This window comes from Mustela nivalis, assembly GCF_964662115.1.
Source record: "Mustela nivalis genome assembly, chromosome: 2".
Lineage (NCBI taxonomy): Eukaryota > Metazoa > Chordata > Mammalia > Carnivora > Mustelidae > Mustela > Mustela nivalis.
In genome coordinates, this window is record NC_139021.1 from 156,239,202 (window position 1) to 156,257,534 (window position 18,333).

At 47.1% G+C, this 18,333-nt stretch overlaps 1 protein-coding gene across 2 annotated transcripts in view; it reads right to left on the minus strand.

Annotated features, from left to right (window-relative positions):
• The window catches only part of PIK3AP1 (phosphoinositide-3-kinase adaptor protein 1), a 115,310-nt gene that overhangs the window by 42,166 nt on the left and 54,811 nt on the right, over positions 1-18,333 (minus strand). For both annotated transcript variants that reach the window (XM_082722145.1, XM_082722146.1), the window contains 6 exons: positions 16,968-17,104; positions 15,229-15,373; positions 12,525-12,667; positions 12,264-12,396; positions 9,892-10,088; positions 7,154-7,343 (listed from right to left, as the gene is read on the minus strand). In XM_082722145.1, coding sequence (XP_082578271.1) covers positions 7,154-7,343; positions 9,892-10,088; positions 12,264-12,396; positions 12,525-12,667; positions 15,229-15,373; positions 16,968-17,104 — 945 coding nt within the window. The remainder of the gene's footprint in view (positions 1-7,153; positions 7,344-9,891; positions 10,089-12,263; positions 12,397-12,524; positions 12,668-15,228; positions 15,374-16,967; positions 17,105-18,333) is intronic.

Below are 18,333 nucleotides of genomic sequence, written 5' to 3' on the forward strand. Positions count from 1 at the left end.
AGGCCGTCCAACTTCCCCACACCCTGACGGAGAAGTGATGGGAGGGAGAGAGACAGGGAGAGGGAGTGGTGGTCACACACACCGGGGAGAGAGAGACAGAGACGGAGACAGACACAGAGGGAAGGGAAAGAGCAATCTGAAATGACGGGCTAAGGAGGCATGGGTCACGACGCAGGAGGAGCTGGGGACGAACAGGCTAGGAGAAACAAGAAGTCGGGAGGATATCTTATGAAGTCGAGTGCCTCCATACAGCACTCTGTGTCAGCCCACAGACCCTCCACTGGGCAGGAATCCACCCACGAGCAGAGTTCGTGGTGGGCATGCAGGGGTGCGGGGGGCGCTCCACGACTTGCTAAGTCACACACCCTCCTCCCCTCACTCTCCACATCCGTAGCTGCCCCCTCGGGCCACCGTGGGGGGTTTGCAGTTCTAGATTTAGCATCGTGGTGTTTTTGTTTCATGCCCAGCTCTCTGCTAGAAGGACAGCTCTGGGAGGCAGGGATCATGCCGGCTTGTTTACTGACTCCCCATCACCCCGCACAGTGGCTGAAATACACGAGAGGTTTGAGAAATACTGCCGAAGGAATGACCGTGCAAAGGGACAAATTAGGGAGGAACAAACACGTGAATATGGACAGGGAGGTGTCCGGGCTGCAATCCAGGCAGCGGGAACAGCACGAGGAGATGAGAGGAGACAGGGTAGGAGAGGGCAGCCGGGAGGGGCGGCTCCCACCCGAGACGTCCCGCACTCAGGCCGTCTACTAGGTGTCTTGCCACCACCTTTCAGGAAAGTCTTTGCACTGGAAGGTCAGCAAAACCACTCCACCCCACAAAACCCAAGAGGACTTTCTATTTTCCAGAGCTCTCGCACATCACTGTGGATGATGCGGGCTTCCTAACTGAGGTGGGAGGCGGTAACCAGAGAAGCAGGTCCAGAACCAGAGTGCGAAGCCATCTGCTTGCCGTGCCCCCAGGAGAGTGTGACCCATGGCTCTCCAGGTCCGGAGGGGAGCAGGGTCACTGCTGGTGGTGGAGATTTTATCTTATTAGCTTTTAACACAGTCAGTCCCGCGTGCCTTCACCAAGCGCCTACAACCCCGACACAGTTCTCGCACACTGGGAGGAAGAGAAGCATCAGAACTCAGCCAGTGCCTTCAGCCTCCCTGGGCCCCACTGGGTTGGGGTCAGCCTTCATTTCTATTTAGCATCTGCATACACTTACCTCTAACAAGGAGATTTATTTCTTATATAGTAAAGTTAGGAAGCTGATGGTTTAAATCTGTCTTGAACAAAAAATTCTCCAGAGAACCGGGAGAGAAGTTGAAGGTCTGGTAACAAAGACCGGGAGCTACCACCTGGTGGCAGCATAGCTAAACTAAAGACAGCGAGTGTCAAGGGTGTGAGTGTGTGGGTGTGCATGCTTGTGCACGAGTGTGTGTACGCCCCCGCAAGTTCAAAGGAAGGAGAGCCTGGAGCGGAACCATAAAATCTCAGGGTCAGAAGCCAACAGCATGCCCCCACCCCACTTCATTCAACAACAACCTTTCCCTCCCAACCTTCCTACTTAGTGCTTGTGGGGACCTCATTCCTACCCCTTTTCCAAAACTCAAGGCAGAAAAGAGGCAGATTTATCCTGACACCACTGGGTGACCTCCAAAGAAGCAGTAAAGAGCTCGCCTGAAAACTGCCCTCCGTAATGCCTGTCCTGGGAACAAATGCAGGAATGAACATAGCCTACACTCCTTACTACATTTACTTTCAGCCTCTAGGGTTCAATGGTAGCGAAGGTGGGACATTGATCAACATGGCTCTTGGGACATTTAGAAAGAGCTCCTGTCTAAGTGTCTCTCCCAGGGCTGGAAAATGCAGATCTTAGGAGGGTAGGCCAGGAGAGTCCTCTGTTCCTCTGGGGCAGCAGACAGACTTGTCCCCGGGAATGTGCAGACCCAGATTCTTGACCCAGTTTTCCCTCAGTGGGACTGGCACAAGCTACTGCATTTTGGAGCTTTAGTTTTCTTCCCTGTGAAATAGAGCTAATTCTATCCACCAAGTCCGAGGATGCTTGGACAAAATAACAGATGAGATGAAAGCAGTCTGCTTACTGGAAAGGCCTGGCAGATGTTGCAAGCTATTACTGTGCCCGGTAGTGTTGCAAATACGTGTCTGAGATTAATCAGTTTGTCCTGCATTTTAATGAACTACACTGCCTTCTCTCCTGGAGGGTCATGGGTAATAAAAGGAACAGTTCCTCCCCAGGTCCAAGTTGCTGCTCCTCCTGGGCCAATAGGTAAGTGGTCCTTACCAAGATTAAACCACAGAGAGAAAAACATAAACTGAATCAGGTCTAGCATCAGAAAATTCAGAGTTTATACGATCTGGCAAATGAAAAATTCAGTGATCTTCTTTTCCCCAGCCACAAAGCAACCAAATTCTGTAGCCTGCCTATTGGTGGTCTCCTTCTAGCTCCAGGGCAAGTAGAATCCCCTGACCCCCTGTAACTTTACATGTCACCAACAGCCACAAACCAGGCTCTCTCCCTAGTCCCCTGCTGCCCTGGGGAGAGCTGGAAAGGTTCACTGCCCTTGCTGTGGCTGCCTTTAGCAAAACCCGCAGCTTTCACGGGGCTGGAGTGTCCAGGGGGAAAACAAGTGTTAAGCCTCTGTGTCAACACGAAACAGGTAGTGAAGTGGGGGCATTCTTTAACCTTTCAACTGCCCCACAGTAAGGACACAAGGCAGAAATGTTGATACACAATCTTGGGCCTCCCAAGTAGGTACTGACTGTCCTTCAAATGTTCTTTTGTGGGCGCCTGGGTGGCTCAGTGGGTTAAGCCGCTGCCTTCGGCTCAGGTCATGATCTCAGGGTCCTGGGATCGAGGCCCACATCGGGCTCTCTGCTCAGCAGGGAGCCTGCTTCCCTCTCTCTCTCTCTCTCTCTGCCTGCCTGTCTACTTGTGATCTCTGTCAAATAAATAAATAAAATCTTAAAAAAAAAATGTTCTTTTGTGAATGGGTCTCTGGTCCAGATTGGAAAGTATATTGGCCTTTCTCATCACCCCAACACCTGGAAGTGGCAAGCAGCTAAAACGCAGGAGATGCTCCAGAAATGCTTGTTGGAGAGACAGATAGAAGTCAAGTGCTGAGATCACCACAGGCCACTTGAAGAGCTGACCTCACGGCCGGGGCTGTAGTGGCTAGATGACTTCTTCAGAAGAAACCAGGACTAACACTTATGGCATTTGATGGAGACTTCTGACCAAGAATAAAGAATATGGCCCTAGAGACAGAGATCTGAGCTCAAAGGTGAGCTCTGTCACTTAGCCACTGTGAGACCCTGGGACTGTTGTTCAACCTCTCTGTGCTGCAGTTTTCTCATTTATAAAGGGCAGGTTCATCAAAGCATTCTTTTTTTTTTTTTTTAAGATTTTATTTATTTATTTGAGAGAGAGACAGTGAGAGAGAGCATGAGCGAGGAGAAGGTCAGAGGGAGAAGCAGACTCCCCATGGAGCTGGGAGCCCGATGCGGGACTCGATCCCGGGACTCCAGGATCATGACCTGAGCTGAAGGCAGTCGTCCAACCAACTGAGCCACCCAGGCGCCCCTCATCAAAGCATTCTTATGTGGCTTAAAGGATTCAGTGAGATAGAGGATGTGGATGGGGGGATGATGCCCTCTCTCCTCACCGCCCCGCCCCCCCGCCCGGGGCAGGTGGTGGCTCATCCAGGAAGAGCTTCTACCATCATGTCCAGTCCTCCCCATCAGGTGCAGGAAGGGAGCCTCTACCGAGCTTTCCCGCTAGTTCAGCCAGTTGAACTAGCAAGCACCTCACAATGACTGGACCACAGCTTCCAGGTGCTGGGGCTGCCACGTCAAGGGCCCTGCTGGTGTCCGGGTCTGCCTCTGGCCACACCCCTCCACTCCAAGGCAGCTTCTTGGCACCTGCTCTTCCATTCATGGGTGGGAAACACAAGCCCACCCCCCTTTCCCGTGCACCCAGAGCCCCTCCATCTTCTTCTCAGCTGAAAGCTGGCAATACTCGATCCAGACTGTCCCAGAAAGCCCTGTCAATAAAGCTGATACACTGATGGGTATTTGTCTCGCCTTTCTTGAATCTGTTGAATAGCCCAGAGGGAAGGAAGCCTAAGTTTTAGGCCGTGTTTCAGAGTGCTTAGCGTTTCATAGCAAATGGTAGTGACATATAAAGAAGGTTCTTTAAGGGCCCATGGCAGGTCTTCCTGCTCCAACACTGTGCATTGAAGTCCAACATTATTTAGACCAGTGGTTCTGAAGGGCAGCGGCACTGCCCTCTAGGGGAGGCTTGGAAAATCTAAGAAGGGGTTTTAGGTTGTCACCAAGATGGAGGGAGCGATAGCTCAGAAGTTCCTCTTATCCTTCGAGGGGGCTACATGCTAAGCCCCCCCAGCAGATGCCTGAAACCACAGATACTACCAAGCCCTACATACGCTGTATTTTTTCCTATATGCACATACTTATGATGAAGTTCCTAATTTATAACTAGGCACATTAGGAGATGAATAATAACTAAGAATAAAATAGAACAACTCTAACAATATGCTGCAACAAAAGGTTTATGGAAAAAAAAGTTTATATGAACCTAGTTTCTCTTTGTCTCAAAATATTTTATTGTATTTACCCTTCTTGTGATGACAGAAGATGATAAAATGCTGACATATGAGATAAATGACGTAGGCATTGTGACATACCATTAAGCTAGCACTGACCTTCCAAAGATGGGTCAGAGGGAGGATCCTCGGCTTGTGGGCCAGCTGTCCATGGGAAGGTGAGACCTTAGCTAAGGGGAGACTACATACCGGCATTTAGCAGAAGCAGAAGAGACGCAGACACTCTGCCCATGGACGGCACTGTACTAGACTATGAAGTGTTTTGTGCCCCTCGTGACTTCTAAGGATTTCCCTAGCCATACATATAGGTTAAAAAAACTGCTTAGGGGCGCCTGGGTGGCTCAGTGGGTTAAAGCCTCTGCCTTCGGCTCAGATCATGATCCCAGGGTCCTGGGATCGAGCCCTGCATCGGGCTGTCTGCTCCGCGGAGAGCCTGCTTCCTCCTCTCTCTCTTTCTGCCTGCCTCTCTGCCTACTTGTGATCTCTGTCTGTCAAATAAATAAATAAATAAAATCTTTAAAAAAAAAAACTGCTTATGATATACATTTACATATATACATGCATTTGTACAGATCTGTACAAATGTACATACGCATATGTATTTCTTAATTTAATATCAGTAGGTACAAAGAAAAATATGGACAAATATCCCCAACAAACCGTTAGGAGTGCTACAGAGGTTGGTTTTGGATGGAGTCATAAAGACTTTTAATAACTGTTATAACATTCTTCTTTTAAGCTTTTATAAGAATGTATTACTTTTACAATTGGAAAAACAAGTTAAACCCCCAAATGGGCAAAATTTGTTAAAACAATTTACAAGAAAAATCATGTCCTACAGATGTGACATTTTAGCAAATCAAAACCACAATGAGATACCACCTCACACTAGTCAGAATGGCTAAAATTAACAAGTCAGGAAATGACAGATGCTGGTAAAGGGGTACCCTCCCACACTGTTGGGGTACCCTCCCACACTGAAGATGCGGAGAAAGGGGTACCCTCCCACACTGTTGGTGGGAATGCAAGCTGGTGCGACCACTCTGGAAAACAGCATGGAGGTTCCTCAAAAAGTTGAAAATAGAGCTACCCTACGACCCAGCAACTGCACTACTGGGTATTTACCCTAAAGATACAAATGCAGTGATCCAAAGGGGCACGTGCACCCGAATGTTTATAGCAGCAACGTCCACAATAGCCAAACTATGGAAAGAACCTAGATGTCCATCAACAGATGAATGGATAAAGAGGTGGTATATATATACAATGGAATACTATGCAGCCATCAAAAGAAATGAAATCTTGCCATTCGCTATGATGTGGATGGAACTAGAGGGTATTATGCTTAGCAAAATAAGTCAATCGGAGAAAGACAACTATCACATGATCTCCCTGACATGAGGAAGTTGAGAGGCAATGTGGGGTGTCTAAGGGGTAGGAAAAGAAAAAAATGAAACAAGATGGGATAGGGAGGGAGACAAAACTATAAGAAACACTTAATCTCGCAAAACAAACTGAGGGTTGCCGGGGGGAGGGGTCTAGGGAGAGGGTGGTTGGGTTATGGACATTGGGGAGGGTTTGTGCTATGGTAAGTGCTGTCAAGTGTGTAAACCTGGCAATTCACAGACCTATACCCCTGGGGCTAATAATATATTATAAGTTTATAAAAGAATTATTAAAAAAAAGATGTGACATTTTAGAAATAAGTTTACTATATATGAATCTATTAGAGCTAGGTAATAAAAAAAATCTGCTTATAAATTTCTGTGCCTAGAAACTAAACTACTTCACATATAACTACAACTTGTATTTCTGCATGGTTTTAGAATGCATGGAATTTTCCAGGAATTCAATTACTATGAAAATGGAGAGTGTGAAGAATCACTTACTACATAAGAAAACCCAGGCGCGGGTGCCAATGTTGCCGGAGGTACATGAGTCGCGGATACAAGAGACTCACGTTAGTCGCTCAGCATTTGATGCCGTAACGTTGGCAGTGATTCTGGGTGTGGGTGCCTGCAGCTGACCATTTCATGATGTCCTCATGCACAGGCAATCTGAACCCTCCCTCTCCTTTAACTTATATTTCATTCAGGGCACATATTTGATTTCTAAATTTTCATGCATAGGTAGGTTAGATTATTTATGAATGGCACATCAGGGTACCAAAGAGAACATCATGCAATGTTCACCACAGAAAAGGGCCCATTGGGACTGACAGGGCTAAGAGCCACAGACTTCGCCCCTCAGATCCCAAGTCAATGCCTCCATCGACTCTGACCTCCAGCCCTTGCCTGCACTCTCCCGTCACTCATCAGGCCCAGCAAAGGAAGTTTGGAGAAGGAGTGTGCTTGTCACAGCCCATGATGACAGCCATGACTTTGTGCAAAACAGGATCTTCGTCTGTTTGGGGTGGAGCGGGGGTAAGCAGGGACTTCCCCCCTGCCGTCCATGAAAAGGAAGAAAGCCATGGCTCAGCAGAAGGATGGAGGCTGGGCTGTGCTACTTACAGAGGTCTTCGGTGGCAGCAGGCACAAAGGCAGCCATGGACTCGTAGAGCTCCTCATCACAGCCGGGGTTGAGGGAGCATTTCATGAGCAGGTCTGTGGAGAGATGGGCCATGGACTCGTACACGGCATCAGCCTCCTCCCCTTGCATCAGTTCCTCTTTGATGTGACTCTTCAGCATGTCCACAGTTTCCTGAAAGAGAAGACGGGACTCACAGGCACCTGGAGACACTCTGGCCTTCTGGGAAGAGGGAGGCCTTCGTGCACTTGGGACGGGCAAAGAGGAAAGGTTCACACGGGTCAGCGTTCAGCTGTCCCACCAGCCCGCAAGCTCCTGGAGGCCAGACTCCAAGTCTGTTTGTCTTGTGTGCTTTGTTTTAATCTTTGTGTCTTCTCCCAATGCTAAGCACAGAGTCATGCACACAAGAGATGGGCAGTAAACGTCTGAGGAGCTGAGGGTACAAATTAAGGGCTTCCTCAAGACCACCTACTAAGAGTCAGGTGCGATGCCAGGTGTTTGCCTATACATTACCTCATGTCATTCTTTCCATAGCTGCCTGAGAAAGTTGCAATATTCACTAGTTCACCCATGAGAAAACCACAGCTCAGAAAAAACTAGCACCTTACTTAAGGGCATGCAGTCCTGCCTTCTGACCTCTCTACTACACCCTGGTTCCTCCAAAGGAAATCAATGATCTCCAAGGTGGTAACCCTTGTAACAACACAGACATCCAAATGAAATGGTGGCCGCTAAGTTGTTCTCGCCCTGATATGTAGTCAGATGGCCCTCAGAAGCTCACTCCCTAGTCCCTGTTCCTTCCAGCAGGCTGCTGCCAAGTGCTTGCCTTGGTTTCATACGCAGTGTGTCCAGAGGAGAGTCAGCCTTAGCTGAAAGGCCCTGCAGTCAGACAGACTGCCCATCCTTCTGCCTCCCTGTGGTGGCAAAGGCAGAAAGCCGGCTTCTCTGAAACTCTGCACAACTTTTCCTGGTAAGAAATTTTGGTGTTTCACAACCTTATTTCAGCAATACCCACAAAAATCCTCATTTTCATCACACCACCTCGAGGGAGCTCATCTGCTGTTGACAGAACCTGCTGGTTTCTTGATGCGACTGAACGACTGGCCCAGGTGACGGCTGTGAGATGTTGGGAGACTCAAGGTCTGGCATTTGGTTTCAATGTGGTGGAAAGAGGAAACGGGACAGTCCTTAGAGGTCATAAAAACATGCAGGGATCTTTTGGTAGCAATGCTGAAGATGCATTGGCTGAAGGTGATTACGGCTAGAGAGCAAAGAAGGTATGAGAAACGGGAACCCGATTAATTTTGGTGCAAACCAAAAAGGCATCGTTCCACTTCCCTGTTACGTAGAACAAAAGAACAAGCCCCAGAACTGGCATCAAACTAGGTTCCTGTCCCATCTCCACCCTTGCTAGAGTGCAACCCGGGCACAATTATTCTGCCTTCCTAAGCCCCATCTTCTCCTTGTTTGTTAAAGACAGACAACAATACTGTCAACTTCCAAGGGCTGCAGTGAGCATTAAGTAAAACATGGCATTTGCCAATCAAATAGATTCAATAACTAGGAGTCATGACTGTGAACACAGTATGTCCCCAATAAAAACTACTGGCGTGGAAATGATGCGCTGCATTTTACACGTTTGTGACTTCAAAGTAAAGCAGAATAAATACTCCTGAACGGTGAATACTTTTTAGCGTCATTTATGTCAAAGGTGCCCAAAACGACACGCAGGCTATTCTACTTGTTCAACACACTTATGCAACCCCCAAACTGTGGAGAGCCCCCCCTCCATGCCTTAGTGAGTCACTGCCTTGCAGACTGTGAAATAACAGCATGAAATTAAGTTTCTGGGGAGGTGTAGGCTCACTCCTTTATGGAGATACAGAGCAAGATTAGATTGTCTTTATGGTTCCTTTGAGGTCTCTGCCCCACGCAAGAGACTGAGAGTCCCCACTATGACTCGTGAAGATGAAGGAAAACCAGAAAAGGGAAGAGTCAGGAAGGATGGGGGTCTCCAAGACAAGAGAAGTAATACTAGGGCATGGAGCAAAGACTAGACAGTGGATGAGAACTCGAAGATGTTCCCAGAAGTCGATGATTAAGGAGGATCTGGAGGTCCAAAACCAGGTGAGCCAAGAAACGGGGCATATCTCTCTTAGGATCAGCAGAGGCTCAGAAAGAGAGACAGGCCATTAGCATAACAGGGACCTCCCAATTGGCCTCAAGGGCAGAGCTTTGTTGTGGTCTCTGCTAAGAACCAATCCCAACAGTTCACCTGGACATGATGGCCGCAAGGCAGCTGGGAGCAGCCCACCAAAGTGCCTTGGGGAATGGGGTGGGGCTGGGCAAGAGGGATCAGCATCAATCTGCAGCATATTCAGTCTTTAAATGTCTCTGCAAATCTCTCTGGGTGGACCTCAATGCTTTACATCCATTATTTCCTTTTATCCTGAAAACCACCCTATGAGCAGAACTAGCATTACCTTCCTTCTGCACTTCAGGAAACTAAAAGAGAGAGGGTACGTGATATGTCCAAAGTCACATGGCTAACAAATGTTGGTGCAGGAATGTGGACCCAGGTCCATGGGACTCCAGGGAGCATCTCTTAAGCCCACACAAACTGGCCCTGCCAGAGAAGAGGCACGTATCTCTACTGAACAGGTAGGCCCTAGGACCACAGAGTGCATTTTCATTCCTGGGACCTCTCCCACCTTGACCTTACCACATACTCATCGATGAACTGCCGCAGGTCCCTGAAGCCATGTTTCTCAGCAATGGTGTTGGGATAGTGGCCATGCTTGTTGGCCACACTGTATGCCTGTAGGGCTCCCGGGCAGGTGAGCAACAAGGCAGTGAGGTTCTTGAGCCCATACTTCGCAGCAAAATGCAACAAGGTGGGCAACTCTTCATCCCTCTGATCTGAAAATTGTTCAGGAAGACAATGGACAAATAAGAATAAAGGCATGGGCACCCTTGTTCATGGAGACAAAGCTGGCAAGCCTACCATGACATCCAGCAGGCACTCAATCATTACTTCTGGGTTGATTGACCTAACATCTGACAGTTTCCTTTGAGGAATAGCTGAAGATTCTGCCCTCGGATGATGGAAGAAATGATATGTTAATTAACTAGCAAATCTAATAATTAATAATCCACCTTTTTCTCTAAAAAGATCAAAGAATCATGAAAAATAATACTAATTCAAAATGTGCTGATTTTCTAAAAGCTTAAGTAGCAGCCACAAAGTACAACAGGAATGACGTCTTGACCTTCTCTGCAAATGTCACAGCATTTTTACACAATTACTTTGTGCTGATTTAAAAAAATTAAGTCCATCTTCTTAGCTCTTATTCCAAATTTCATAAAGTATGCCGAGTCATCCTAGGTATGTTAATTAGCCTTTCCGTGGCCCTTAGTTTTGAACTAGAAGATATTTCCAAACTATTTCAAAAGGGCTAGGAGGATTAATAAGATGGTGGTATTCAGTGAGTTCTTTGTTTAGGACAGGTTTTGAGTGTTGGTATTAACACACCTGAACCGCAGGATATCCGTGAACCTTTTGATTCAGGAGAAACAAAGTACTCCTTCGGGTCACTGGATCCTCGTGACCTCCTCCGCCTACTAATATCTGGATTTAGCAAGCTAAACTCTACCAAGAAAATAGACGTGTTTGCATTGTGGAGTTTGGGACAAGTCCTTCTTTCGTTTCCATAAAAGTTGATTTCTTTTTTTTTTTTTTTTTAAAGATTTTATTTATTTATTTGACACACAGAGAAAGATCACAAGTAGGCAGAGAGGCAGGCAGAGAGAGAGGAGGAAGCAGGCTCCCCGCCAAGCAGAAAGCCCAACACCGGACTCGATCCCAGGACCCCGAGATCATGACCCGAACCAAATGTAGAGGCTTTAACCCATTGAGCCACCCAGGCGCCCTAAAAGTTGATTTCTAAACCCAACAGTGATAGACAAACAGACTTATATATACTACTATGCACATACACACGCACATGCAGATTTTTCTTAGTAAAACAAACCCAGCTTCCTATTCATCAGGAAATGATCCTTGGGACGAAAGTCTGAACATGTCCCCAGGACCCCACATTGGCAGGCTATAAATACTCTTCCTGAGCCTCAAGTGTAAGAACAGAGAATATCAACACTGCAGGAAGTAATGCAAGAACATTCCACAGTAGAAAAATGGGGAGAGACAACACAAGAATGACCCCAGGAGAAGGACCTGAGGGTAATATAACCCCATTCTTACGGCTCTCTTGGCTAGGGAAGGATGGGACATGGGGCAGGGGGCAACCAGTCTCCATCACACACGTGAAGAAAGAACAATATCCACAGAAGCGCCCTACCAGTGGTCCTGTCAGCCCACCAGGCACCATCCCCCACAGGAGCCGTTATCCAGCCTGTCACATGCGCACAGGAGACTGCTCCTCCCTCACTGAACAAATGTTTGTTTCCAGCCTACAATTAGCCACCCAGGCACTGCCTCAGCCCTCACGGAGCTGACAGCCTGCAGAGAAGACAGACACAGCTGAGAACTAACACAGAGGACACCCGGCATGCTAGGGGAGCCCACAGCACGTAGACAGAACCCACCGAAGGATCAGAGAGGTCTTCCTGAGGAAGTGCTACCTAGGCCGCTGTTCGGAAATGACGAGATGTTAGCCAGGTGCACAGCAACCAAGGAGGACAGGAGGAAACTGAATTCCCACAGAGTTCAGGCAGCAAGAGGCAGGGCAGAATTCTCATGAGATGAAAGAAGTGCAGACTTTCTGTAGAGCAGAGCCCAGGGACAGCGTAGGGATGAGGGCAGAAATGCAGTGGGAACCTCTCGGGAAGGCTTGCAAACATGCTAAGGAGTTTGGGCTTTATCGAGAAGGCAAATGGGAACCACAAAGGGTTTTTAGCAAAGGGCTGAAGTATTCAGATCTACAATTTAGAAATCACTCTAGCTTGTCAGTGAAGGAACCATTCTCAAAGAATGAGCTGTGGAGAGGGAACCAAAAGGGTCCAAGCACGGGGGGATTGGATGCTGAAACTCACAAACTAGAATCACCCCGCAGCTGGTCTGAATTTCTGACTTACTTGTCATCATATCTTCTTCTTCCAGTTGGTTAATTCCAAAGAGGTGCAGTCCACTCGCAGGGATGTTGTTCTTCAGAGACTCAGTGAGCAGTTTATCAAGGGTCTCCGTGTTGTAGGGCACAATTTTAAAGGCCTGAACACAAAAGTGAGGAAGGTCAGATTTTAAATCCAGCCATTTTCCATCCAGCAGATTCGAAGCCAAAGAACCACGAGCAGAAACTACATGTCCAGAAAATGCAAGTTTCCTTTCCACATCCTTACCTGACACATGAACTCCACTGGATTTGCTGCATTGGACAATAAATTCCCGATCTCTTCCATGTCAGTATAATAACTGATCACAGTTTCACACACCACTAAATCCCCGGAATAGATCTTCAAGGAAACATTTCCAGAGGAGAGGCCTGAAGAAAAGAAAAAAAAAAAAAAAAAGAAAGAAAACAAAAAAACCACGCAAGGGCCAGGGGAAACTATCCGTGGATTCACCTTAATGGTAAAGAAATTAACTGGGGGCTGGAAGAAAGATTTGGGAGGTAGGTGCGGGATAGAGAAGTAAGGGGAAGGGTAGAAGTAGGAAGTGAGGAGACTGGCATCTGAGAGGCCCAGAGTCAAAGGAAATGTCCCCGTTGGTTTGGCAATTTCATTTTTGGAAGATTTTCATCTGTTTTGGTTGCTACAGTAGGCCCAGGACCAAGACAAACAAGAAGAGTTGAGTTTAAAACACTTTCTACAGGGGCACCTGGGTGGCTCAGTGGGTTATAAAGCCTCTGCCTTCGGCTCAGGTCATGGTCGCAGGGTCCTGGGATCGAGCCCCGCATCAGGCTCTCTGCTCAGCGGGAAGCCTGCTTCCTCCTCTCTCTCTCTCTGCCTGCCTCTTCACATACTTGAGATCTCTGTCTGTCAAATAAATAAATAAATAAAACCTTTTTAAAAAAATAAATAAATAAAACACTTTCTACAAAGGTCAGCGGTGGCCGCAAGGTGGGAAAAGATCCTGGCCGGCGGAATTCAGTGCTTTCATAACCCTGGACTGGGAGAATTGATTCACTGGCTCTGTGGCTGTCAAGACTCTGTGCTCTTTAGCTCTCCTCCACCACAGGAAGGGGTTTTGAGGGGGAAAGAAAAATTAAAAATACACCAACCACAAAGATTCGATTCACAAAAGAGGAAATGCAACAAGTAGAGAACATGGAAAAATAGCTTCGTTAGTAATCAAAGAAATGCAAATTAAAATAATGGGCTACTCTTTCAAAAGATATCCAATTAGCAAAGATATTTAAAAATGATAATGCCTAGGGTTGGCCATGACACAGCAAACTTGATAGATAGGAGTAGTATTTCCTAAAGCAAGGAAGCCCTGTTTTCCAGGATCCTTCAAAATGCACCACATTTCAAGGGTTCCATCTTGAGGAAATACTCCTCAATCCATGCAAGCATAAAGATATTTGATATATCAGAATTTAAAACAAAAGAAGACAATAAGAAATCAGAAATGACACAAATACATAACAATGAGGAAACGAAAAATTAAAAGATGATACTTCTTTTCAAGGGAGTATAATGCAGCTTTAAACAAGATGAATTATAAGATACAAGTTCAACACAAGGAACTGGTTTTATAAATTATGATACATCTATACAATGGATTAGTTTGGAACCATGAAGAATTATGTTGTAAAAGAATACTTACTAATGTGAGCAAATACTCATAGGTATCTTCCAGGTAACAAAAGTGGCCTATGAGACTATACGAAGCTATGTATATAGACGCAGAAAATTTACAGAAATCACTGATTTCCTTTGGGGCATAAAGGCAATTTTCTCTTTATTTTCCTTTACCTTGGCTACATTTATTTACTTTCCGTTATTTTCTCTTTTATTCTTTTTTTTTTTCAATTTTTTTTTTTTAATTTACTTGACAGACAGAGATCACAAGTAGGCAGAGTGGCAGTCAGAGAGAGAGGGGGAAGCAGGCTCCCCACCAAGCAGAGAGCGCAATGCAGGGCTCCATCTCTGGACCCTGAGATCATGACCCAAGCTGACGGAAGAGGCTTTAACCCACTGAGCCACCCAGGTGCCCCTGCATTCTTTAACTTTTCAGTATTGAGCTCACATAAGTTTTATGATAGAAAAAATATATTATAAAATGGAAAGTTACAAGGTCCATGTAACATCAAGGGGCAAGGGGCGCCTGGGTGGCTCAGTGGATTGGGCCTTTGCCTTCGGCTCAGGTCTTGGTCTCAGGGTCCTGGGATCGAGCCCCACAATAGGAATCTCTGCTCAGTGGGGAGCCTGCTTACCCTTCACCCTCTGCCTGCCTTTCTGTCTACTTGTGAACTCTCTCTCTCTGTTAAATAAATAAATAAAATCTTTAGGGGAAAAAAAAAAACAGCAAGGGGCAAAAGGATGCTGAGAGAATAAATATTGAAAACAACTCTGTTTTTAAAATTGTGAACAAAGGCCAAAAGACAGGGTAGTAGTGTGATGACTTTTTTCTATTTTTCTCTAATTTCAAAAAAAATTTTTTAAGATTTTATTTATTTGAAAGAGAGAGTGAGTGAGAGACAGTGCACAAGTAAAGTTAAGGGACAGAGGTAAAGGGAGAAGCAGAGCAGACTCTTCTGCTGAACAAGGAGCTGACGTGGGGCTCGATCCCAGAACCCTGGGATCATGACCTGAGCTGAAGGCAGACGCTTAACCAACTGAGTCACCCGGGTAGCCCTCAAAAAATTTTAATATGTTAACTTCTTATAGATAAAAATTTTATAATATCCATTTTTCCCCCATCGCACATGCATGTTTCTGCAACTTCCTTTTCCTTTAAATAGAACATGACAACAAAATCCAAATCCTGGCTGTCACTTTTCTCAGCTGCTGAATAAAGACAGGGCAAGAAAAAGAAAGCAAGAGTGGACCTCTTCCTGAACAGGACGCCTAATTTCTGGAGGTAGACGGGGCGACTTACTGGGAGCCTTCACAGAAACGGTGTATTCATTCTCCAGCTTGGCTTCCACCCGGACGGAGGGAGAATCCTCAGGAGAAAATTCTGCTTCTGTTGTCACCCTCTCATCCAACTTACATCTCACGATGACGTAGACAGTGGTTTCCACCTGGAGCAGGAGGCCAGTTAGTGTCCCCGCCCCCTCCTGGGTGCCCTGTCAGGGTGCTGGGCAGAGGGTATCCTGGCTCCCCAAGCCCCAGCGCTAGCACGGAGGGGTCTGCAGTCCAGCTCTGGGCCCGACCGCCACGGGTCCCAAAGGGACGAGTTGCAAAGACCAAGAGTGAACATTTATCAAGCTTTACAGCAGTTTGATGGGAGTTATCTTATGTCTGTTGGACCTAATGTAATAATTTAAACTCCGACAGCTTGTACCTCTTTTTATTTCATTTATAGCATTTCTCTTTTATGGCACTTTTAAAAGCACTGGTGTATGGCAGAATTGGGAATTTTGTAGAACGAAATAAAAGGGGTCTTCACCGATAGTCTGAGAAGCACCTTTCGGACATGAGCCTGACTGCTCCATGGGAAGCCGGCAGGCTGACACAGCCTTGGAAGCGGTTTGAAATGCAGAATATAAGGCCCCTCCTGGACCCACTGAACTATCAAAGACTGAATTTTACCAAGACCCCTGGGTGACACATGGACCTTACTATGTGGCAGGTGTCAGCCTGGAGGACCCCTCCTGGGGTCTGCTTCTTATACTCTTCTTGAATGGGCACAAATACCTTACTGGAGGGCTGATTTTCCCCAGGCATGGAACAACCTGAATTCTATTTCACCTCGCTCCCTTGATGATCTCTTGCCAGGCAGGCCACATACAATGATCCTATCTTACTGTGCAATCTAAACCCAGCATGTTTATGAGCTTGTAGCCACAGGAAAGCATTCTGCTGCTCTGAACTAATAAAATCACACATTTTCATCAAGAAACGAAAGATAATAAAAAACTACCAGTTCTATGGAAGAATTTGCATTACAGTGGTGCATCAATTGGGCCATCACATTCAAGTCACCTGTTAACATAGGTCCCATCCTGAAAATGTTAGTCACATTACACTCTGGCTTTTATCTTAGCCCTTTTGGCAAACAATACTGGCACGTTGCAGCCAGCAAATTTCAAAGCATCCACAGTGGTCAGCTGATGGAGAAGCAAGCTTTCAAAATGCACCCCCCCTCTTTCCTTCCAGCCCTAGGCTGGCAGGAACAGATCCAGCCCTCTCCCTCCAGGGTTAGCATAAATGTCTGGTAAGCTGCCACACATCTACATTTCTGATCTATGAACTTAAGTCTTAGAGGGATGACACACACTTTCCTGAGCTCGCCTCTCTCTCTCTTTTTTAAAGATCTTATTTATTTATTTGACAGAGAGATCACAAGTAGGCAAAGAGGCAGGCAGAGAGACGGGGGAAAGAGGCTCCTCGCTGAGCAGAGAGCCCATCGGGCTCGATCCCAGGACCCTGGGATCATGACCTGAGCCAAAGGCAGAGGCTTTAACCCACTGAGCCACCCAGGCGCCCCTGGCCTTTCTCTTATTTAAAGGAGTGAGGTGTGCTCAAGGGCCCAGGTACTGGGAATCCCAGGGCAGCTAATCTACAAGAGAATCCCTGAGGGAAGGCTAAGATTACACTCCCTTTACTGCCACAGAAGCAACCACTGAAAAGGCTGTGCACTGCCATGGATCCACCAGCCCCAGGAGCACCTACCCCACAGCGAATACGGTCCGGCTGCACCACCATCAGGTTCCCAGGTGAAGTCTGCTGTGGCAGGTTCTGATGCTTCGAGTAGGAAGGGACCTTCTCGTCCTCAGTCTCAGTGTCAGTGACTGAATCACAGCCAGAATCTACGGGACAAAGGACATCGCTGAATGGGAACACAAGGAAGGAGAACTGATGGACATGTTCCACCCCATGAAAGCCCCAAATATTACCAAATAGGAAATGGCTCTGAATGTCAAATAAATACAAGCTGGAGGGAGTGACTCAGGAAACCGTGAAAGACAACCTACTGGGAAAAAGTCAATTACCCGTTAGGGCACAAGGGTAGGGCGACAGCAAGAGGAAGACTGTGGAGAAGGCCAGAAAGTCTGAAACAGGATGTTGCCCAAGGCTGGCAAGTCTAGTTTCAACCAGTAGGTTTCTGGAAGCTTTACCTCCAGGCTTCCTGCACTGCTGGCTTTGGTGGCTGCGAGGGAAGAAGGCCCCTTCTCTTCAGGTGGGGTCAAGCATGGGCTGTCCACTTAAAGGTCATCTTTTGAACATCAAGCAAAACCTGTGCTGTGCAGGAAGCCATTATTCCTTGGGGTCATGGCTAGGCCATGGCACCACTTTGGAGCAACTGTGAAAAGCAATCATTCTCAACAAATCTTGGATCAAAGTAACTGGGTTCCAGATCGGTACCCCAGCCAACACCTATACTGTGCACGGGTTCAGAGCAAGTGAAGGGGGTGGGCAGATGTGTGGGGCATGGCACAGAATGAGATGATGCTGAGGTGATGTAAGTGGAACCTACCAGAACTCTGAGGCAGGGGCTCTTAACCAGGGTTCATCAATTGATAGGCTGTGTGCAAGATTCTGTGTGTGTGTGTGTGTGTGTGTGTGTGCACGCACGTGCAATGCTTGTTTATACTTCTCTGGAGATAGTCCAAAGCTTTCATCAGATCTCCCAAGAAGGACAAAATGGTTAAGAATCATTAAGGGAAGGAAGGTTCATCCAGTTCCTTTCTTGGGCTGCCTCTTCCTTACTCCTAAACCACTTACAGATCCAGCCCAACATGTCAGGCACTGAGGGGACATGAAGATGAATGAGGCATCAAGCCTGCCTTTGGAGAGTCCACGATCTAAAAGGGCAGGTCTAGTGAGAGGCAGGGGTTCTCTTGGCTGATTCCTGCAGGCTGGACTCCCAGGAAGGAGGTGGCCTCTGGCAGAGCCCACAGCACTCAGTCCTAGTAAAATGCTGGCGTGGTGCCTCAGGCCCCCAGAAAGCTGCACCCACAGACTTGCAGATTAGACCTAAGGTCATACCAGGAGACAGGCCATGCTCCCATGACAATGAAGGCTATGGTGAGGGAGC